General features: G+C 52.5%; 7 protein-coding genes across 7 annotated transcripts; 3 read left to right on the top strand and 4 right to left on the bottom strand.

Annotated features, from left to right (window-relative positions):
• Nucleotides 1-656: 656 nt before the first annotated feature.
• On the top strand, nucleotides 657-2722 carry V8C40DRAFT_230938 (cell division protein Cdc14). Its single transcript, XM_083212824.1, has 2 exons — nucleotides 657-1634; nucleotides 1704-2722. The coding sequence occupies exons 1-2, from the start codon at nucleotides 1203-1205 to the stop codon at nucleotides 2157-2159; spliced, it is 888 nt and encodes a 295-aa protein (XP_083079493.1). The 5' UTR covers nucleotides 657-1202; the 3' UTR covers nucleotides 2160-2722.
• Nucleotides 2383-4263, bottom strand: V8C40DRAFT_16373 (uncharacterized protein). The gene is made up of 2 exons (XM_083211505.1): nucleotides 3906-4263; nucleotides 2383-3804 (listed from the first exon to the last, which is right to left on the bottom strand). Exons 1-2 carry the CDS (start codon nucleotides 4075-4077, stop codon nucleotides 2591-2593), a joined length of 1386 nt encoding a protein of 461 aa, XP_083079492.1. The 5' UTR covers nucleotides 4078-4263; the 3' UTR covers nucleotides 2383-2590.
• A 704-nt stretch (nucleotides 4264-4967) lies between these two features.
• V8C40DRAFT_230932 (uncharacterized protein) lies at nucleotides 4968-6885 on the bottom strand. The gene is made up of 2 exons (XM_083212823.1): nucleotides 6197-6885; nucleotides 4968-6136 (listed from the first exon to the last, which is right to left on the bottom strand). The coding sequence occupies exons 1-2, from the start codon at nucleotides 6646-6648 to the stop codon at nucleotides 5110-5112; spliced, it is 1479 nt and encodes a 492-aa protein (XP_083079491.1). The 5' UTR covers nucleotides 6649-6885; the 3' UTR covers nucleotides 4968-5109.
• Nucleotides 6886-8005: 1120 nt separating this feature from the next.
• On the bottom strand, nucleotides 8006-9326 carry V8C40DRAFT_16364 (uncharacterized protein). The gene is made up of 3 exons (XM_083211504.1): nucleotides 8796-9326; nucleotides 8567-8739; nucleotides 8006-8513 (listed from the first exon to the last, which is right to left on the bottom strand). The coding sequence occupies exons 1-3, from the start codon at nucleotides 9205-9207 to the stop codon at nucleotides 8085-8087; spliced, it is 1014 nt and encodes a 337-aa protein (XP_083079490.1). The 5' UTR covers nucleotides 9208-9326; the 3' UTR covers nucleotides 8006-8084.
• Nucleotides 9327-11127: 1801 nt separating this feature from the next.
• On the top strand, nucleotides 11128-13113 carry V8C40DRAFT_230928 (INO80 complex, subunit Ies4). Its single transcript, XM_083212822.1, has 2 exons — nucleotides 11128-12156; nucleotides 12234-13113. The coding sequence occupies exons 1-2, from the start codon at nucleotides 11744-11746 to the stop codon at nucleotides 12643-12645; spliced, it is 825 nt and encodes a 274-aa protein (XP_083079489.1). The 5' UTR covers nucleotides 11128-11743; the 3' UTR covers nucleotides 12646-13113.
• Nucleotides 13114-14634: 1521 nt separating this feature from the next.
• On the top strand, nucleotides 14635-18215 carry V8C40DRAFT_230921 (uncharacterized protein). The gene is made up of 6 exons (XM_083212821.1): nucleotides 14635-15976; nucleotides 16057-16280; nucleotides 16347-16474; nucleotides 16552-16798; nucleotides 16863-17345; nucleotides 17401-18215. The coding sequence occupies exons 1-6, from the start codon at nucleotides 15198-15200 to the stop codon at nucleotides 17550-17552; spliced, it is 2013 nt and encodes a 670-aa protein (XP_083079488.1). The 5' UTR covers nucleotides 14635-15197; the 3' UTR covers nucleotides 17553-18215.
• Nucleotides 17928-19626, bottom strand: V8C40DRAFT_230917 (uncharacterized protein). The gene is made up of 3 exons (XM_083212820.1): nucleotides 19059-19626; nucleotides 18649-18951; nucleotides 17928-18581 (listed from the first exon to the last, which is right to left on the bottom strand). The coding sequence occupies exons 1-3, from the start codon at nucleotides 19275-19277 to the stop codon at nucleotides 18153-18155; spliced, it is 951 nt and encodes a 316-aa protein (XP_083079487.1). The 5' UTR covers nucleotides 19278-19626; the 3' UTR covers nucleotides 17928-18152.
• Between the last annotated feature and the right edge of the window lie 2011 nt (nucleotides 19627-21637).

The following is a 21637-nucleotide window of genomic DNA, read 5'->3' as shown; positions in this document are numbered from 1 at the left end:
ATGGAATCGATCCATATTGAACCTTACCAGCATGTGACGTGCTGGGGCTAAGTTTCAGCTCTAAGCTCAACTCGTACGCCATTGCATGATTGAATGAGAATAACCTTGATTTGCCAGTTCGGTTCGGGTGCTGCAGTCTGATTATGCATGCGCCTTATTAGTAAAAATGCCTAGGGTCTGTGATGGAGACATTGAGAGTTGAGGAACCAGCTCTAAGCTTAAGGTATACGGGCGTTGCGGAATAGTTGCATATCCGCGGCAAAGCCCGCCTGCCGAAGTACTCTTGAAATACATCTTCGCGACTGCCATTGGCGGCGGAGGATATAATTGGATCCTCGCATGTACGGAGTACAATCTTAATGTTAGTCATCCAATCTCCAGTCATGGGCTGAGCTGAGCTTCCAAGACATCAATCAAATCGTTCTGGTCGAATCATACCGGGCACCTCTATTGACAAGGTCCAGGGGTCCAGTGTAATTTTCGTCGAGTTAGATGGCGTGCAGCCGTTATCCGCTGCAAGCACTGCAAGTTTCAGAGCCTGGCCAGGTCCCTTCGGCGCTCCCGCGAAGCACTAGCCGGCTACCACAGTGGAGCTTAATCACTGCCACCCCGCCTGTAGGCCACTAAACTCTCGATTTCGTGCGTGCCTGTACCTCCGTAAGGCTCCCCGTCTCCCTGGATTGCTCGCCGTTGCCGGGGAAATGAGCAGCGGCAGCCACATGATGCTGAACCAGCCCTCTGGAACCTCCCGGCAGATGCCTTGCTTTTTTGTCATTGCACTGTCATTGATTGACGCAGTTGCATTTCGCATCACCTCTCCCTGCTTGTTGATCCTCTCTCTCTCTTTTTATGCCATTGCTGCCACTCCTCCTTTGATACCCCCAACCTGGATGCCTTATACTTTCTCTTTCGCCGTGTATTGACATCACCGCACCATATCCTGGCATCTAATTTGCCAGCAGAACAGCTCACTCCAATACCTTCGTTTCTCAAAATTAACTGCATCCCACCTCCCCACCCACTAATAAACAAAGCAAACAAAGAAGAAAAAAAGAGGAACCTTGTTTTTCATTTCTTCGCCAATTTATTTAGATTCTTGCTGTTGTTGTTCCTCCCTATCAACACAGGATCAGCCAGTCCTTATTAACCAAATAGTCATACCCGCCGCCATCGATTACCGAGATTACCATTACCCGCCCCCAATGGAAGCTCTCCTGTCACTCGCTTTCGACAACCTCTCCTCCTACGATGGACCCAAGATCCGAAAGGGTCTGCGCCAGGTAGAAGGCTTACTGGCGCAAATCTGCCTGTCAAACGCTGCTTCGGGGCGAGGACGATCCTCTTCCTTGTCCTCGACTGTGCCCAACGATGATGACGATGCCTCCGCCGTGGCCCCTCGCAAGGATCTCGCCCAGCTCACCCAGGACCCGGCCTTTCGCGAGTTCTTCAAGCTGCAGGAGGGATTCGAGTGGAATGTTGCCATGCGCCTGATCAGCACGCTGGATAGGCTCATGGCCAAGGGCAGCGACGGCCAGAATGACTTACTCATTCTCAGTGCGCTTGACCTCATTCAAGGCGTCACTCTGCTGCACCCTCCTAGCAAATCTCTGTTTGCGCGGGAACAAAATATGAATGTAAGCCATGAACCCCAAGGCTCCTATGACGAATGCCCCAGGCTGACCACATATCTTTCTCTTTCTTAGCTCTTGTTGGATCTCCTCGAACCTTACAACTGCCCGGCGATTCAGTCTGCTACCCTGTTGACTCTCGTCGTCGCTCTCATCGACACCCCTAACAACACACGAACTTTCGAAGGACTTGACGGCCTCATGACCGTTACATCTCTCTTCAAATCGCGATCTACCTCTCGTGAGGTCAAGCTCAAGCTTGTCGAATTCCTTTACTTCTATCTCATGCCCGAAACACCCTCGCCTCCCCGCGCTGACCAGCGGGAATCTGTCTTCCAGCGCAGCCCCTCGAAGCTTGTCAGCGGCTATGGTGTCGACGGTAGAAACGGCCGCAAGCGTGCTAACAGCAACGGGGTCATAACGTTGACCACTGCGGAGAAGCAGCAGCTCCTGAGTCGCCATCTTAGTAGTGTGGAAGACTTGGTCAAGGATCTGAGAAACTGCGCGCCTTTTGGCGGTATTGTATGCTGAGTCTGGTACTAGCATATGACGCAATGGACAAGGGCTGAAGGAAACGTTTGGGCTTCTTTTTTCTTCTTCTTTCGGTTTTGCTTTTCATTGACTACCATCACAACCTCCCCTGAAGCAACTTTCTTCAGCACATCACATTCTATTCTTTTCTTTATACCCCGAGCTAGCCTCGCTATTGGGTTTGGGGGTTTGTGGCGTTTGGGATCTGCAGTCACTTACATCAATGGCTGCGAGCATGAAAAAGAATCATGCAAGGAATTTTTGTTCAATTTTTTTGCGTTCTTGTTCTCTCCCATTATGATGGGAGGAGTCTTCAAGATATGAATTTGGACGGTGTTGTGTACTACCAGGCTAGGCGTTTTACTCAATAGAAGGGCATTTAAACCTCAAAACATCTCTTTCTCCATTAATCATTAGGCCTTCTCTTCCTGTCAAGGCTGTTGTTCATGGCCTAGGTGAGAATTTGGATCATGATCCGGCATTGGCGGGCTTGGCAATGGTGGACTGGGCAATGGCGGATTGTCTAATGGCGGACTGTCCAATGGCGGACTGGGCAATGGCGGGCTGGCTAATGGGGGACTGGGCAAGGGGCTGGTTGGCGAAGGGAGTGGCCATAACCCGTCCGACCCGTGCAACTCGAATCGTCCGTCCATGGTCTCAGGCGCTCGGATATCCGCCAAAGCCATGCTGCTGACGCCGGACTTGGGCGAAAAGACTTCGGAGCCTTCCACTTCCATCCGCTGGTCCGTCGCAAGCTCGACGGGATCCGGGGCGGAGGACGGGGACCTGACTGTGCCTGCGTCGGTTACGGCGCCGGATGGCGTGACGGAAGAGACCATTGTCCAGCGCTGCGCCGCCTGGGCCTGCGGCGACAATTGTGTATTGGCCATGGGGATATCGCCCGGGGCGGCACCGTTTGCGCCTCCGGATGTTAGGGAGGCGTCGTTGTATACGCGACGACGCTCTGCAGCGTTTCTCCGCTTTGTGAGATAGAACCACACGGCGGCCGCGACGATGAGGCCGCCACCGACCACTGCGCCGACGGCGATACCCGCTTCCGCGCCGGGAGAGAGACCCCCGGACGATGAGGACCCGGAGTTGGAGTCATCACCGCCCGCCTCGAGGGTGCTGGTCGGGCCTCCGGTTGCGGTGGAGCAGTAGGCCGATCCGCCGAACGAAGTGCATGCCTGGCCGTTATTACAGCACCCGTTACCATCCGAGCACCGGAACTGACCAGTAGTACATCCGTCAGCAACGGGAGTGAGGCCCGGAGGCGGGCTGGTCTTCGTCGAGACGCAGTGCCCGCCGGCCTGACAGTTGGAGTCGAAGGGGCAGCAGTTGCCGCCGAGGTCGGGGGCGCAGAGGTAGAAGCTCGTCTGGGGACAGGCGCGGCCGCAGCAGCCGGTGAGGACGGTGGTGGTTGTCCTTGTGACGACGGGCGCTCTGGAAGTCGTTCTGGTGGCGGTAGATGCAGTGGATGTGATTGTGACTGTGCGTGTGACGGAGCAGCGGACGGCGGTGGCCGGGCAAGGGTTGTCTGAGGTGCAGGCCTGGCCGATTGCGCAGCACTTGGGCTCGTCGGAGGTGTTTACGTAGCAATAGCTGTTGTTGTTGCAGCAGCGGTCGCCGTGACCAATGTCAAGGCCTGTGTAATAAGATTAGCAATGCGAAGTTGTGAGAAAACATCCAAAAGCGGCGGCGACGCCAATGGTGGTGAAACCGGAGACAGAGAGTGAGTCGTCTTACAGCTGTGGGCGTTGTCGCCGCATGATCCCTCGCGCTTGAACAGCGGATGCGACTTATCGACAAAGTATCGCGGCGTCAGTCCATCAGGCACGATCTGCAGAGCCGCGTATCGGTCCCTGGCGGCGCTGGCAATGGCAAGGCCGCAGAGCGGGAGGATGAGGAGGAGCCTCATCGTTGGTTGGGCGACAAGGGCATCCTTTTCCTTTGCTCGTTGTGGGTTTGATGCGATTCTCACTTCTGCTCAGGTCGATCCTCCCAGCAGAGAAAGAGAGAGAGCTTCTACTAGCAAGAAGAAGAAAAAGATGAGGTGAAAGAGGAAGAGATGAAAAATGCTACGTGAGCAATTGTTGCGCGCCAGCCTTGTGGCCCTGTCGTGCAAGGATTCATGGACGACAGCAGGCTAATGTAAAGAGGGACCCCGACATCAGCCCGGCCGGCTCATCCATGCATGCCGCGACGCCCATCTGCGGGCTCTGCATCCTCATTGAGAAATAGGGCACCGTTGCAAAAGGGAATAAAGGAAGAAATAAAGCCGAAGGTTGCATATGGAATCCGTCCCATCCACTGGCGTTCCAAATGAAGCCAAGGATGCGGTGAGCAAGTCAGTCACGCTGGCATTGCTGAGAATGAATGGGCTCTGCTTCGGTCAGATTTGGGGCTCAATTCGACGGAAGCTCGGCCTCTTGGCTCTCCCCTCTCTTCCCATCAAGAGGATCAAATGCTGATTGTGGATGAAAGGCTGGATTCGCGTGAGTGGATGCAGCCGGGGCGTGCTGTGGATGCGACTTCATTTATTGTTGCATGAACGGGCGTCTGTCCTGGTGCTTCCCCCCGCCTAAAGACTCACGAGACACTTTTATCAAATGGGAGAGTTTTTTTCCGGGTGCCGACCTTTGGTTTTTGGACGAACCACATGCGTTTGTTGATGGTGAATGTCCTAGGTGTGTTTGGGAATAGGTGCATTGCTAAGGCGATCCGTGTTAGGCGATTTAGGAGCAAGTGCTTATTTCACTACGCAAAAGGACAGAGGAAGATCACAAGTTCAGCATTTGTAACGACACGCAAGTTCAATCTTTTTTTACTACCAGCTTACACATATGAACCCAGATACGGAAACGACAACCAACATGGCCGTCTTATCATACAATCCCTGACAAACACTCAAACACTCAAAGAAATCCAACCTGGTATAATCCAAATTCCCTTACCCTCTGGCGACGCCTCTCTCAGCGCAAAACTTGTCAACCTCCTTCCGCAGGGTATCCCTCTGTCGCAGTGCCGCCTCCATAATCTCCTCGGCCACCTTGCCCAGGCCGTTCTGGTGCTGGCCCTTGGTCCTGTCGTGCACGTCCACCATCTCTGCCAACACGGCTTCCAGCTGGTTGGGGAGCCAAGTGACAATGGGGCTGCCGCCGGTGGCGGTTGGGTGAGATGTCTGCTTGAGGATGTACTCTCTGGCGAAGCACCAGTGGCGCCAGCGGAAGTCTCGCACCTCGTTGAGGATTTGGATCCACAGGCTGCGAGACTGGCGGAGGAGCTCCTTGTGCTCCTCTGACTCGGGCTCGCCCTTGTAGCCGAGAGCATAGTTCTTGAGATCCAGCTCCTGAGAGCGACCCTTGACGTACTGCAAGAAGGTCTTGTGGTTGCTGGGACGATACTCACGGAAGTCGTTGAGGATGGCAGTCAGAGGAGTATCAGGCATGGGCATCTGCAAAAAGTTATCCATGAGGGGCACCATGGAGTCGTTGGCGCCAGACTCGCCTCGGAAGGACATGGGCTTGTTATCATAGAGGCCTTCATAGACGACACCGTTGGGGAACATGGACTGGGCCGTGATGCCAAAGATGAAGGTGCGGAAGCTGGTGTAGTCTCTGGGACGAGACTTCCCCCACATGGTCTCCATAACGGCGTTGATCTTCTTCATCGAAGTGACGATTTCAGAAAGACCTTCGTTGAAGGACTTGCGCTGCTCGATACTGGCGGGGCCTGAAGAAGCCTTGGAGGCTTCCTCTAAGCAGCGGACTGTAGCCGCAACGAGGGGGCCAGAGTTTCTGACCATGTCAATGTGGACAAGAACGAAGCCAGCCTCGGAGGAGGTAGGGTCGAGACCGTGCTCAAAAGCGCGAATGAGACGGATGTTGTCATACTCCAAACCCTTAGCGGGATCCTCAAGACGGTAGTTGTAGAGCGCATAAGAGCCAGCATACTCCATGAAAGGCATGAAGCCAGTGCTGTGATGATAGGTTAGCATGCTTGCCCTGTTAACATTGCGGATACGATATGTCACTTACAGCTCAGCGCATCGAGCAATGGGACGAGCAATGTTCTTGGGAAGAGTCTGACGTCCCAAGCCATAGCTCTCACCCTTGAGGAAGCGCAAGTGGCAAGGCTCAAGGAGGTATGCTGAGGCAAGGAAAGAGTAGTCTCGGTACAAGGCATTCATGAGAGGAAGGTTGTCCTTGTAGAGATCCATGTGATCAGTGAGGTCGGGGAAGCTGGAGTCAACCTCATCACCAAGCTTGCCATGGGCAAGAAGGCCGGGCTCGCCAGACAGAGTCTTGACGGGCATGCGCTGGAGGATGGACTCGAGAGGCTCAAACTCCTTGGGGAGGGTGACGATGGGGTCTGCACGAGGGAGAAAGCCTCTGGTGGTAGACACCAAGAAGGCAGGGAGGGAGTTGTCATCAGGACGGGCATCAGTGAGGACCTCGAAGGGAGGCGTGCTTGTTGAGAGGGAACCCATTGTGTAAGAGTGGTATAAAGATGGGAGTAGGATGATGATGTTGTAGTGAGGTAATGTGAGGTAATGTGAGGTAGTGTGAGGTGATGTGAAAAAAGGTGTAAGTGGTTGATGGTGTAAGTGATGTGGTGTAAGTGGTATAACGGCTGACCGAGAGCGCAGTCTTCAGGGCAGCGAAGCCAAAGAAAGAGAATAAGTGGTATCAAGAAGAGGTGGCAAAGAGTCAATCTTGCTCTGAAGAGTCTGAGAGTTTCGGGGCTCTCTCATCGTCAGTCCGGGTCCGCGCCGCCGCCTAAGTACCCGGTGGCCGGAATGGATTCCGGCCACTGGGTGGGGATGAGGTCACGACGCACGGCGGCGCGAGCGGGTCGAGACTCCTGTTGGCACTGATAGAGGAAGGTGTCGGAGGGCTAGTTGCGTAACTTCACGTAACAGAAACAAGCCAGCGCCGTTATCTCTTGTCCTCAGGACCGACCACCGGGCAGGCAAGGGGGGAGCATGACCAGCGAAGGGCGAGTTGGGCCGTGTGTGAGAGACCTGTGCAGATACTGTCTCTTACACACAACTTACATCATGTCTTTGTATACATACAACTGTGAGTGTGTATAAGATACTTGATGCTCAGTAGAGATATGAATGTTCAACGGTATATAAACTCTCATTCACCCATCCGAGACAGGTACGATTACAAAGTGAGACATTGTGATAGGCTCTTCCGCTCTCTCTGTCCCGTCCCTGCAGAACTTCTTCCCGTCCCTGATAAGCCCCTAAAGTCACAGTAAGACAAGCTTCAGCTTTTTGTGGGGGAGGGGCCGGACTCATCACAGCTCGCCCCACAGGCTACCGATACTGACCGGCCTTTTTACTGGACCATTGGCCGGAATCATTCCGGCCACAGACGAGATCGGACCCGGCCCTTGCTTTGTTGACCAAGTCTGGTACAAGCTGCCTGCTGTGTTTGTGGCGCACAGCGGAAGTATCTCGAAAAGTGGGCGGGTTCCGTGCAACCCCCGAGTGCGCCTTCCGTTGCTCGTACAGGTACAACTGAGAGCACTAAAACGTAACATGAATCCGGGAGTCGGTGATTAGGCCGGAGCGTTGATTAATGGAAAAGATGTGATTCGTTCGTTTAGAATCGGGAAAGTTGTGGGAGGGAGAGTGTGGAAGAGATTTCCTCGTCCCGCAGGAGATGGACATTACCTTGGGTAGTAAATATTACAAACGAGAAACAATAGCAAAAGAAGAGCAAAAAGAATCAATCAGTACTCCGTACATCAAGTAGTGTACATACACAGAAAGCAAAGTGCCGATCCAAACGCCTTTCGTCATGTCTCTCTCCTCCAATTTCCTTTCCGCGTTTGCCTTTTCATATTTTCCTCCCACTTCCCCCCTCTCTTCCCCACTATCCCACTATCCCTTCCATCGTCTTCCAAGACACATCAAGCCGCTCTTCGGAGGGTTCTGAACCCACTCGAAGCAGCCGACAGCGATAGCCGATGAATGCTCGTTGAAGCATTGAAGGCCATGGCCGTGATCGTAGGCCGCCCCTGTTCTGCATCAACGCCTGTTGATGTTGATGACAGATTGAAAGGCTGGACACGATCACCGCTCAGGGTATCAACGCTCAAGGTTGTTCTCGGCAGATTTGCGTCTGCTGTTGATGTTGATGACAGATTGAAAAGCTGGACACGAGCACCGCTCAGGGTATCAACGCTCAGGGTTGTTCTCGGAGGATTTGCGTCTGCTGATGACAGATTGAAAAGCCGGATACGAGCACCGCTCAGAGTATCAACGCTCAGGGTTGTTCTTGGCGGGTTTGCGTCTTCTGTCGCGTGGACGAAGGGAATGATGGCCTTGAAATTGCTCTCCTAGGCCCGCATTAGCATTATCAGCTCTTCTATACGGCTACCCAAGGACTCACCATTGCAAGGTGGGATGGGAACGTGGTCACCGTGACGATTCCCGTGGGCACTACGGTGACTGTTCGCGTGATCCGAGTAGTTGATGTGATTATCGTTGTGGACATGCTATCAGATATAGCTGAGGTGTCCAGGTCGACGGAAGCCTCTTTGAATAAACCTCCAAAGATGGCTGCTGGAGCGTGAATCAGTATCCAAACTCGAGAGTCTATTTCTGATCATGAAACTTACTTGCTGGGGTAGTCTCTTGTTCGCGCGTTGTTACGACCAGCTTTTCGGGCTTTGGAGGCGCCATAGTAGCAGAAGCCGTGGAGGCACTTTTCGCGGGCGTAGAACCTAAATCTAGAGAAGAGTCAGCTTTGGATCGCATCATGTTGAAGATTTCTTCTTCAAGAGTCTTGATCTTATCGAGGATGGTCTGCAGGTGGTGCTGGGAAACTTGGATTGTTGTATTTTGAGTCTCATCTGATGCTCGAGCGGCAATTAGCTTCGGAGCTTGTTGAAGGGGTGATGTGTCGGCAGAAATTTGGGCAGCGGGTTTGTGATCTGGGAGAGATGGATGATGATGAGATGATCTTGCGTGGTTGTGGTGGTGGACAAGGCTCAAGGCGAGCCCGATGAGAGGAAGATGCTGAAGAACCATGGTGATTGTTAATGAGCTTTACTATGATTTGGGTTCAGAAAGATAAAGAAGTAGTTGTGATGAATCGACCTTGCAGTCGTTCGCATCGAAAGACTTTCTGCCCATGATATACCTTCTGAGGCCAGCGGGTCGTTGTGAGGAGCAACAGCATTCCAGCAGCTGGGATGGCGACCAGGCTCCATTGTTGCGAGTCCCTGGATTCCAGTCTTCCGCGACGATGCGTTAGATGAAACAATGTCTCAGAAGAAGCAATTTAATTGCCGACTTGGTGATTCGCTTGGGTGTTCAAGTATGATAGCTAGCATATGTATGGAGTCCTTTGCCCACTCTTCCTTCATATGAAAGGTCTTATATTGAGTTGAGTAGTTGAGGTAGTAGGTCGAATAAACCGTCAAGTGAGTCAACTCATTGTTCACATCTAGGAGAGCTCCTTTAACCGTTCTCATGTAATATGTTATACAACAAACCATCGACTGCGCGTCTGGTATGACCTTGACAGCTGCACCTTGGTCTCTGGCACTGATTCAAAAGCCAGGTCCTTGATCGTGTAGGGCCAATGAATTATGCTTCGATCACACCCGGGATTCAACTTGTTCGATTGATTAAGCATGTCTGGTTCCCTGATTTAGTATACAGTCTTTACAGCAAGAATTACGATGATGTTCCAGTTGTATGCAGATGATAGCTACAATGTCTGGAAGAAGACTTTATATGAGCACCCCAGCGCGCGAGTACCTGTTCTTCGAAATCATTGTGACAATGGCTGGGTTTTCAGTTCTTGCCGATGAACACTCAACTACGGCTAATTTGTCGGGCAGAGGATAAATTTCCTCCTCATTATCGCACAACGGACTTTGGGAGACGATCAACGAAAAAAAACGAACTGGAACCAAAATAATTACTCAGCGCATCAGATGACGTCGGCATCTCTTGCAGCTTGGAAGCGCAAAGCGCACATGGTGAGATATCGTCGGTAAGTTCGGATTGCGTATAGAATCCAGTGGAATAGACGAGTCATCACTGAACAAGTTGGCTGCGTGTCTGCGTGGGAGAACTGCCTAGGGTACACACTCGGAACCCCCGCTTAGGAGATGCAGAACGATGATGCTCCCGAAATAAGGCCATCCTGGGCGGGAATGCACTGCGCCTAGCTGCAACACTATCCCGAGACCCAAGGTTTGGAAAAGCACTGTACGGAGGCGAAATGGGCCTCGATAGTTTCAAAATGGCGCGGTCAATCATCTAGATGCTTTCGCCGTGAAGCCCCATAGCACAGCGACCGTAGACAAACGCTCTGCGCATTGGGAGACGGATAAAAGAGCAAAGTGCGCAGCTCGCAGTCGGTATGAAGCTTACTGATAGGGGAAAACAGCATCTCGAGTTTGTCTCTGAGAGCGTTTTTTTTTCATTGCTACCGAAACCGAAATTGAATCTTGGCAACGGCTTGTGATTGCCAGTGGGACGCCGGCTTCGGTTAACTGGAGATGGCTGGAATAAGCCCGTTTTTGGGTGGTGAGAAAGAAGGGCGAAAAGGATCCAATGCGATGCCCAAGGCAAACTTGTGAAAAATCCCCAAGGCTGCGCTGTACTTTGCTCTGCGAGCTCAACGGAAAGGTACAAAGGAGCGCTCCAACCGCGGCCTTACCTAATCTAACGCAGCCTATCAGACGCGCCCAGGATCAACCTTTCCCAGTCCGTCGCAGGGCTAGCCAGACTAGCTCGTGATTGGCCCGTCGGAGGCTTGAATATTGCGAGGAAAATCAAAAATACAGCTTGAACTGCCACCTAAAATCCCAAAAAGGACCCCTTCGGGACTGGCCTTCCTTTTACGCTAGTCCAGTTCAGGGTCGCCACTAAGCGCGGCACCTGAATCTTCCACCCCTCGCCCTTTGTGTTGGAGCGTCACGGTCCTGACGAACAAGAAACCTCTGGGCTGCCCGATTTTTTGCGTTGTGCGCCGCCGCCCTTCTGGCCCGAAAAAAAAAAAAACGAGGATGAGACCAAAGCCCCGAACCTTACGAGACAAGACCCCAGAAAATGAAAATCCCTCCGCCTCCCGCCTCTTTTTCTCCCCTCGCCTCTCCTCTCTCTGTGACCGCGATGCACCTGCGCTCATGACATGACACTATCACCGCCGGCCTGCTAATATAGTCCAGAGTTCCAGAGTTGCCTCTCTGCTGCTGCTCCACGCAAGGCCCCCAGACCCCCTGACCACCACGCCGGATCACCACCAACCTTAGGTATTAGCCCATCGCCCGTGGTTCAGAGCACCGCCAAAAAACCTGCGCGGCCTTCCCGTCATCCTCCCATTTTTGCTCCTCTCCATCATCACCAGCCCTCTGCCATCACCACCGCCGCACCCGTCAGCGTCGCTCCACCACGCCATTGCCGACGCAAAATCTTTCATCGTCGTCGGGCTTGATACCATCGTCGGGCCGCTTGACCATCGGCACCATCAAAACAGGCTTGCCTTGCCTTGCCTTGTCCGCTCCTCGCTCTTGCAAATCAATCAGTCCAAACTCTTCCACCAGACGCGATGCCTCCCTCCAAGGCAGCCGACGGTCGACGTAAATCGGCGACCAAACACGGTCTGCTCGTCACCCTCAGCGTGCCGCCGGCTTTGCTACGCGACATCTTTCCCTCGGTGTCTATTGACGAGGGGACTCAATCCCCAGACTCCAAAAGCTCAAAGGAGACCTCGGAAATTAAAGAGTCGCCGGCCAGCCCAAGCGCGCTGGTTGTGTCTACAGCCGCCTCGAATGTCGACAACGCATCCGATTCAAATGCCGCTACTCCGGCCGCTGAAACCACACCTGCTCCAACGCCAATGGGACCCCCCGATGAAAAGAAGAAGAAGGGAGTCAAGCGATCCGCGGCTGCTGCAAATGGCACCATAGACGGCATACCCAAGCCTAGAGGCAAGCCGGGCCCAAAGAAGAAGCCCCGATTGTAAGTATAACCATACACATGGCATTCAACACCAATGAATTCTTAACCAGCATGCTAATTTTGTTGTCTCAATGCAGGGAGGATGGCACCATTGACCACAGCAGTGCGGCGGCTCGCCCGTCTGCCCACAAGCTTGGTCCCAAGGCAAACCAAGGAGCCATCAACGCAGGCCTTCGAGCCCTCGACCGGTCTGGCAAGCCTTGCCGGAAGTGGGCCAAGGGCGGCTTCAAACTCAAGAGTTTTACAGGAGTTGCCTGGGAAATCCCACGATGGACTGCGCCTCCGCGAACCAATCCTGGATCTAGCACTGAAGACTCTGCTGCCCCGTCGGCTGAAGGTAGCAACAAAGAGAACAAAGAGGAAACCGGAACCGGAAACGAAGGCAACAGTGTTGCCAACAGCAATAGCGGTCCTGATGTCGAGATGCAAAGCGCGCCAAGCATCCAAGCCTCGTCGCCAGCACCCATTGCCGTGGCGGCAGCATCATAATGCTATCGCTCCGAGTTTTTCTCATTCTCTTCTTCATTTTGGCTTACGGGCCGCCTACTTTCTTCATCTACTCATTATGTTTTTGATTTACCACCACCCCATCTTGTTTCTCTCTTTTTCTTTTCCGTCCTACATTGGGCACTGTTTGTTCCAAACCTAGAAAAAAAATTGGGCTCGGGTTCTGCTTTTCTGTTTCATTGGCTCCGAGGACGGTACACTCGGGTATCTTTGATAATAGCCTGTCTTTTACAAAGCGACACTGCCGTCGCTGGCGTTGGCTGGGGGGAACATTCTGCCGGTCCTCGAAGGATCTGCGCAGACGGGAGTAACGGGATCATTGTCGGCGTAATTGCATGTATGTAAGGGTATGCTCAGGGTTCAAGAGTAGATAGGTTGGCATTGTTGGCCGGCTGCGGCAATACAATTATTTTCTTTTGGCTTATTACCGTCGCTTTGTCCAGGTTGACTATTGTGAGCAGAAGCGGTGAAGACATGTCTTGTTGTAAATTGTTTAAATACTACTATACCAGGCCGCTGCAGGCGGGTTGTGTTACGCTGCATGAGAATCGGTGAATACCTAGGCGGGCAGGCAGCGCCGTGCGATCTCATGTCTCTGATCTGGAACATATCCACGACGACAGCATCATCATTACCATGAGAGCCAAGAGCCGACGTCCATCGCCTCAATTTCCATTCACATCTACATTCACGTTCGCATTCACATTCTGCAATGCATTCGCACAACAAGTAGACTGAAAGCGCGCTGTTGGGCATGCGTCTCAGCTTAATCTGGGCTTCCTTGCCTGAACTTCCCAGCTTACTTTGCGCCGGGGGTGAGCCATTTATCGACACTTGTTCACACGTTCTTGGCTCAGCTCGTCGAACGGGGTGGCGTGGCGTCGTGGCCAGGTAAGGTAGGGCCAGCATATTCTTCCTAGTTTCAGTTTTTACTCGGGTTTAGCTCGAAGTTGCATCACATTATCAGTCACAATTTTTTATTTTTTATTTTAGCCCATGCCGGCGGTTGGTCACCTTTTCGGGCCTGTATGATTTCCCCTGCGTTTAATATGCAGGATGATTATTGAAGGAGGGGTTTGCCTGAGTTTTTGAGTTTTGTGATTTGGAAGTGTTGGTGATTCACTGTTGAGAGTTAACTTGGGATTGAGAAGCTTGAGTGTACTTTGTTGGTTGCGGTGCGGAAGTTGGGACATCGCGTGCTTTCATGCGGCTTAGTCATTCTTGTGTGGCTGACTATGCCGAGTTGAGTTATGCCATCATAAGGCGGAGGTGGCTGGCGAGCTGGCAAATGGCTGAAACATGTGCTTTGCTTTTGCTGCTTGCCTGACTTGCATTAGGCGAGGGAAGGCATTTGATGCTGATAAAAGACAGTACAGGCGCGTGGCAGCTGTATCTTCATAAAGGAATGAATATTCATTGGCCTATGCCATCTCTCTAAGACTACTAGGTAGGTACTTACATCTATCAAACTCATTATATTTGCCTTTACTTATGCTCATTCTACATGAAAAGACCACTTGGCTGATTTTGTCAACTATCCAAACCTTAGTCCCCATCAACCGTCATACGAGTACTTGTAAATCTCACGGCTGCCACCATTGTAGGTGGTGTCTGGATGTACTCCGGGTAGTGCAGCGTACAGCCGATGCAAGCAACTGAGCTTCTGATGCCGGATCGGACAGCGGATGCATGTACATACACACATACAGGCATACAGGCATTCACATCATATAGCACGAATATAGTAGCAGTTCCTTGGAAATAATGTCTCGGCCCGCTGAAGCATTCCATGTCCCCGTGATGCGTCGCCCTGAAGCTCAAGCTGCTAACAGCATCCGATCAGCGCCAGAAATGCGCCGCTCCAGGCTCAGGCGAAGCGCTGCCCACTGGCGGCTCCACTAACAAGACCCGAAGTGATAGTGCTAGAGCGTGCATGACAGCGTCTCGACGTGGTTTGATCAGTTCCATTTGCAACTCCACCCGATCAATGACAACTACGACGCTTCCGCCCAACAGCTGAGCCAGCTTATCGAGCCTTTGCCAGCCCTCCGCCTCTGCTCCCTTTGAGCCCTTCGAGACCGCCTAGAACCATTGCTGCCCTCTGGGCATCCAGCGCCAAACTCGTTTGTGCAAAAGGCGGCTGCTGTCACTATCAGCGTGTCGGCCCGCTTCGCCGTTTCCCCCTCCCTCGATACGCCGTTATCTTGGCCCGGCCGATCTCTCTTTGCCTCCTCTTGATACTGCACATCACCGAGTTGGAAATCCTCCCTGCCTTCGTGGTTGCGCTTCAAATCCCACCTCCCGCGTCGTTGCATCTCTCCGGACATCTGTATACGGGGCCTTTGTATACCGACGCCGGACCTGGAACGAGCGGCGCGTTGACTGAAGCTTGTTGGAAGCTGCTTCAGTAGCTGAGCTGCTCGCTTGCCAGGCACGACCCCCCAATCCCTCTCCCCTTGAGCCTTTACCTTTTGCCTTTTGCTTTCCTTCTCCCTTCCTCTCCTTTTTTATCTTTTCTTTTTTTTTGCCTCGTCATGTCTAGTCCGGAACCGCATGGCTCATCTGGTTTCACAGACTCGGAATCGTCTGCTGAATCCCTCGATTACCAACACCAATATACGTCCACCCACGACCCCGTTCCTCCCGGCGAGGGAGGCAGCTACAACTTTTATACGCACCCCGCTCGAACATCCGTGTTAGACGCCAACGGTGAATTGCTCCTCGATCCTTCGCTCCGTCTAGGGCCTGCGCCGGCCGCAACCTCGACAGAAATGGATAACCCGGCAGCTCAAGGCGACATGGCCAACGTATGGCGGCCGACCGGCAGCTTGCCGTCCTTTTCTCGAGCATTTGACATCTTTTCTGTGGATTCCAGTGACGATCGGTTCTTTGTGCCCTCGTATCTCAAAGGGTCGACATACGTTCAAAAGTTGGAGGAGGCGTACAATACCAAGCTAGAAGCTCAGAAGGAGGGCAAGCGGCCCAAAGGGAATGGGCAGGATCTCAGCACTCCGGGTCTTAGCACGACACCCCTACCTCCTGGCTCACATAGAGGCATACTGCACTCCGTCCTGGAGAGGACGCCGTATGATGGGGATGACAGTCTGGCCCCTCTGCCGATCCACTGGAACCCAGGCGATATGTGGCAGTCGATAGAGGTGACGCCAAACTTGCTCGGGCTCAAATATGCTGGACCCAAGAGCCACCATGAGCGCGATCACGAGGCTAGCGCTATCCGAGCAGATAATTTCATGCCTCCTCAATGTGGAATATACTACTACGAGGTGCAGATTATTTCGGGCAAGCGAGACGAGTACGTAATAGGCTCTCTTCCCCCCTCTCTTGGAGGCGGGCTATGCTATTGATGAGCATATCACTAACTGTGGCACTTAGTACGACGATTGCGGTTGGATTTTCTACCAGAAACGCAGCGTTATCACGGCCCGTCGGTTGGGAGCCGGAATCTTGGGGATATCACGGTGACGACGGCCGGTGTTTTACAGGCCAAAACATTGGCAGGCCTTTTGGCCCGGTGTTTAACAGCGGTGACGTGATCGGGTGCGGAGTCAACTTTCGAGACCACACAGCTTTCTTCACCAAAAACGGACAGATGCTTGGTACGTGTTTGCGAAATGTCCACGGTGCCGTCCGCATACCTGCAATAAATAGCTAATGAGACACAGGGGTGGCATTTCACGACGTCACCAGGAGCAGTTTATACCCGACTATCAGCCTTAAAAAGCAGGGCGAGGAAATTTCTGTCAATTTTGGGCAGTCACCATTTGTCTTTAACATTGATGACATGATGAATGTACGCACAAAAGCCACCTCTGCTTTGTAAAGGTCTCAGCGAATTGCACAAGGGGACGCTAACACGGCGTGTAACAGGAACAACGAGAAACCATCCAGAATGCAATTCAGCTGGCAGACACTTCGCACCTTGAGCCTGGCATGAACGAGACAGATCTCATTCAAGCACTAGTGCTGCAGTTTCTCCAACACGATGGCTATGTGGAGACGGCGAGGGCTTTTGCAGAGGATATGAAGCTGCAAAAGGAGGCCCTGAACTTAAATCCAAACGTGACGGTGGACGGCCTCAACATCAAGGACGATGAGGACGCAAACAACAGACAACGTAAGTCGATGCTGCCTTTTATTAGAGTGTGCCCCTGTCAAGTTTTTGTTGACACTTTGGTTAGGAATTCGGCGAGCGATACTCGATGGAGAAATAGACCAAGCGCTCGACTACACCAATACGTATTATCCGCAAGTCCTCCGTGACAACGAGCAGGTATACTTCAAGCTACGGTGTCGCAAGTTCATTGAGATGGTGCGAAGGGCTGCTGAGCTGAGCATAAAGTACGACGCCAAAAGGGGCACTGAGCTCGGCCAAGAGATGGACTTGGATGTCAACGGCAGCCACGGATGGGGAGACAACATGGAGACGGATGGAGGGGATCATGGTGCAGAGCTGACCAAGTTGGAAAATAAGATGCTAAGCTATGGCCAGGCCTTGCAAGCCGAGTATGCCAGCGACCCTAGGAAGGAGATTAGCAAGTCGCTCAACGAAATCTGGGCCTTGGTCGCATATAAGAATCCGCTCAAGGAGCCGCAGGTCAGTCACCTGCTGGATGGAAAAGGGCGGGTGACGGTTGCAGAAGAGCTGAATTCTGCTATACTATGTGAGTTTCCACTTTATCCGCGCTTTCGAGGGTACTTCTAACATGAGCCATTTAGCATCGCTGGGAAAGTCATCACGAGCATCACTGGAAACGCTCTACGCGCAGACCAGCGTGCTGCTGGAAGAATTACGAAAGGATGGCGGCCCAGGAGCATTTGTCTCGCTACAGGATGTGGTAGATAGCATTCAACCGTCTCAACAGGTGTGAAGAAACGACCCTGCCGAGGCGTTTATCGGCACAGCAAAATCATCCCTCGTCCCCTTTTCAAGTTGCCCCTCGTGTGGCTTTTCGCATCTTTGGAGTTTTTGGTGCTAGGATGGTTATCTTTTTTTTTTCTCCCACTTCTCCTCTTCTCCTCCTCTCTCTTATCTAAATTTTGCTTCTCCTTTTCTTCCCCTCCCCTCTTTTCATTCTTTTGGTTGCTTTAGGCGTTTAGATCTGGGTTATCCGGTAGCAAAGCGGACGCAATGCGTTCACTCCTCGTCAATGGAGAAATAGGCACGGGTCAAATTAATGGCTGATGCGTGGTTGCGGTGCAGGAAGCTTGGGGCCTTTGTGTATAAGCTACAGGGGGAGGTGTCATGATAAGTAGGGTGAATGGGCTGGGTTGATCTCTTGGACTAGTGACATTTGAGCTTCTAATCAGATAGAGCCAATGTATTATTGAAGACGGAATTGCGAGGGTCTGGATTATATGGTGTGTTGATTGGATGTATCGATGATCTACACTCGCTTTTTCTTATATGGGAGAGCATCTTGCTCCTTTAGTTTGGATGGTGTTTATTTATTGTACATTGCAGGAGTGCTTTAATTTGTATTTACTTCTTCCCCCAGCGCCTCGGGCCAACACCTTTCATACAGCCTTTTCCTGTGCTCGACCAGATTGTCAAATTCCGCCAGGCATTGCGCAAGTGAATAGTCATCGGCCCAGCCAAACGCCTCGTCGAGGATCAAATACGTGTAGGCAAACACTTCGGCATCGAATAGGCCCGGATCAGATTGGCTGAAGAACCAGTCGTTGTCTGCGAGCAGTGCGGAGAGCGAGCGCAGGGCGTCAGTGGCGTCGACGAGGAGCTGGCGCGGATCGACGAGGCTGCGGCGGGTGGTTTTGAGGATCTCGTCGGTGGCGGCGTTGCGGAGGGTGTGGAGGGAGGGGAGGTAGAGGATGGGCGAGGGGGGGAGGTAGAGGGCTTTGAGGAGGGGTGTGTTTGCGTCGTGGAGGTAGAGGGCGTAGAGCTTTTAAGAATAGAATAGGTTAGCTATGAAGAGAGGCTATTTTTTGATGGAGGATGGGGGACATTACCCATGCGGGACGAAGGTTTTGTGATAGGAGAGCTTCGTAGGCGTCGGTGCGGGAGGGGGGAGAGTCGGAGAAGATTGTTTCCCTGGGGGAGTTGTCTTTGGCGTAGCGGTGGATTTTTGAGCCCGTGAGGGGGACTGTTGATTTTGTTACGGCATTGTTGCTTGGGTGTGTCGTCGATGATTGCTTCTCTGGGGTGGATGTTGGTGTTGTTGGGGGGAGGAGGAAGGGCAATGCGCCGGAGGGAGAGGCGTGGTTGTTGGAGGGGACGAGGTGGACGTCTACGCCGGCTATGCGGAGGAATGTCTGATTGGTTGGATCAAGGTGTTAGTTTAAGATGGCGAGCAATTACATGAATTGTCCTTGTTATAGAGTTTGAATTGGGCTGTAGTTGAAGTTGTATGCTTGCTTACCTGCCACTTCAAGCACTGAGGATTGAAACTCGGCCTACCACTACGAGCATCCTCCAGCGTCCGCGCAAAGACGTACAGACTCGGTCGTACACGCGCCCGCTCGGGAGCTCGCTCGGGCAGAGACTCGGCCGGGAGGGTAGTCAAGGGGAAGATCTTGAACAGCTCGCGGACGGGGGCCGGAACGGCGAACCAGCCGGGGCGAGACGGGGGGCCGGCCATGTGGCGGAGAGAGAGTCCGGGGTTTGATACTCCAGATACCGAGGCGGGGGTGTATTGGAGAGGGTTAATTGGGGGTGAGGGATGATGGGTTTCGACACGAGCACCCCTCTTTTTTTCAGCTCTTCTAATTCCGTTCTCGGGGTTCTTTTCAGCTAAAATCGACGAGGCGATGCGAGGCTGAGGCTGAGTCGTTGTTGGTTTCGAAACGGGATTTAGACCAGGCAGCAAGAAAGAAAATGGAAGGGAAAATAAGGCCGAGCTTCTAGAAGGGGTCCATCAAGCAACCCCCGGCCTTGCGTTGGGTTCGGGAGAAATCTCGGAGCAAAAAAAAAGAAGACGCTGGCTTGTGACGTTGCATGTCTGGGAACAAAAGGAAACTTTTTCTTCTTCTTGTTGGGGGAGTGGGGCGGTAGAGGCAGATTGACGGGCGCCGAGTGGGGGGGAACTTCAAGGGTCTCTGTTTTTTTCCCGATTCATTTTTGTTGCTTGTAATACAGATTTGAGTGTGTATTTGAATGATGCATCGGGGGGTTGTCGGGCATATTTGGGAGATTAAGATGGTGTTGAACATATCACTTGATGCTGGGTGGTGAAGCTGCTTGGTGCCAGCTACGTGCCAAGCATAACATCGTGATTGTCGAGCACGGCATCAGAAATCAGGTCATGGACGGGCTGTCTAGTTGCAACCCACAGCTGCTGCAGCCCGTATCATGTACCATGCAACACGATCAAGGGAGGGGAGGGTAAGAAACAAAGCCGAGAAAGACGGCCGTACGAGTCGTGTGAACGCATGTGTTGGTCTCGTTTTTTCTCTCTCTGACCCCTTTGCAATCGGCCCTAGATAAAGCATATCGTTCGTTTCGTCAAACTCCATTTTCCCTCCACACTAACACGAGAGAGAGAGAGAGGGGCGCCCAAGGGTTTCCGTGGTTGGCTTGGCTCAGCTGCTTAAGTTTTTTCCCTGGGTCGCCTCCTCACACCTAAATCTCCATTTTCCAGATTTAGTTCCGGGAATTGGGGATAGTAGTAATATCGCCCTCACCGCTCCTTGCGCGATTCGTTGTTTGGGTCTGTGATTTGAGTATGTGTGTATTGCTGTCTTTTGGAGGCTGCTTTCGGTCTCATACAGATCAATGGATACCATACCAACAGATATGGAGTTTGCAAGGAGTGGACGGAGTTTAGAGTGCAGGGCAGCCAGCTAATGCTACAGTAGAGGCTCATGCACGTGCAGGGCATGGTAAGGCAAAAGACAGCACAGCCAGCGCAGACCCTGAACCTTGAGATGCAGGGACGTCCGAGGAGACCCTGGATTGGATCCAGCCAATTCGCAGATCGCTTCTAGTCTGGCTTGTTTGCTACTAATCTAGCATAAGAAGTAACGAGGCTAGTCAAAGTTTGTGTGGGAGGATACTGTATGGGAAATGCTTCTGCCTACAGTAGTCCCGTCAACCCGTCTTGCTCTTGTTCAGTGCTGTTGGCTGCTGTGCTCCGAAGATCGGGTTCGGTTTATCCGATCGTTTTTCTAGGCTCATCTTTCACTTTTCTTACACGCACACGTACGAGTACTGTGCAAGGTATGTATGTACATTTATCGTCCCATTTGCCCACGGGCTCATGCAAGAGACGGACAATGTGGCCTCGTCTCATTCGGCCGAGCCACCGGCGTGTCACGGCAGCCGAGTTGTGACAATAAATTGCACGAATCCAAGCAGAGCACCTGTACAGAAATGCAAGTGAATAAATGCGGATATGACAAACAGTCGGTGCTGTGAATGGACGTTCGAAGCACCCCCACTCCATGCTATTGGCCGGTACAAACACCGACTTGGTTAGCAGACACCTCTAGCACCCGCTGATACTTGCCTGTAAGACGCCTTGAAGACGTGGGGTTTGGCTCTCTGTCACTGTCTTGTGCTTGTTCTTGTTCTTATTTCATATGTCGATGCGCTTAGGATAAACTCGGTCCAAGTAAGCAGTACAGTATAGCACCAGCAGTTCAACATTTCCCCTCCCAAAGAGAAACATTACTTCACCCGGAAGCAAAACAAAATGAATGACTGAATAATGAATGAATCAGTAAAAATAGCATCTCCCCATAAATCATCTCCCATTGACTCGTCCATCCTGCCGTCTGTCACTTCACTCTGGCAGCGGTACGGTAAGTACATGCCGAGGCAAGGCCGGATCTTCCCAAAGTCCCTTTCCCCCGTAAAACCGCTGCCAAAGTACTCCCGTGCTAGCGGCTGGCGCTGTCGTCATAACCGTGCGTAAGAACCAAGTCCATCGTAAGAAAACCGACCCGAATTAATTACGCGGGGGCGGGGCGCGGCGCGGGGGGCGGGGGGGGGGGGGGGCGC

The sequence above is a fragment of the Trichoderma camerunense genome, assembly GCF_050948025.1.
Source record: "Trichoderma camerunense strain CBS 138272 chromosome Unknown V8C40scaffold_1, whole genome shotgun sequence".
Classification (NCBI taxonomy): domain Eukaryota; kingdom Fungi; phylum Ascomycota; class Sordariomycetes; order Hypocreales; family Hypocreaceae; genus Trichoderma; species Trichoderma camerunense.
Note: the sequence above shows the minus strand (reverse complement) of the source record. Positions and strands in the feature narration are given on the sequence as shown.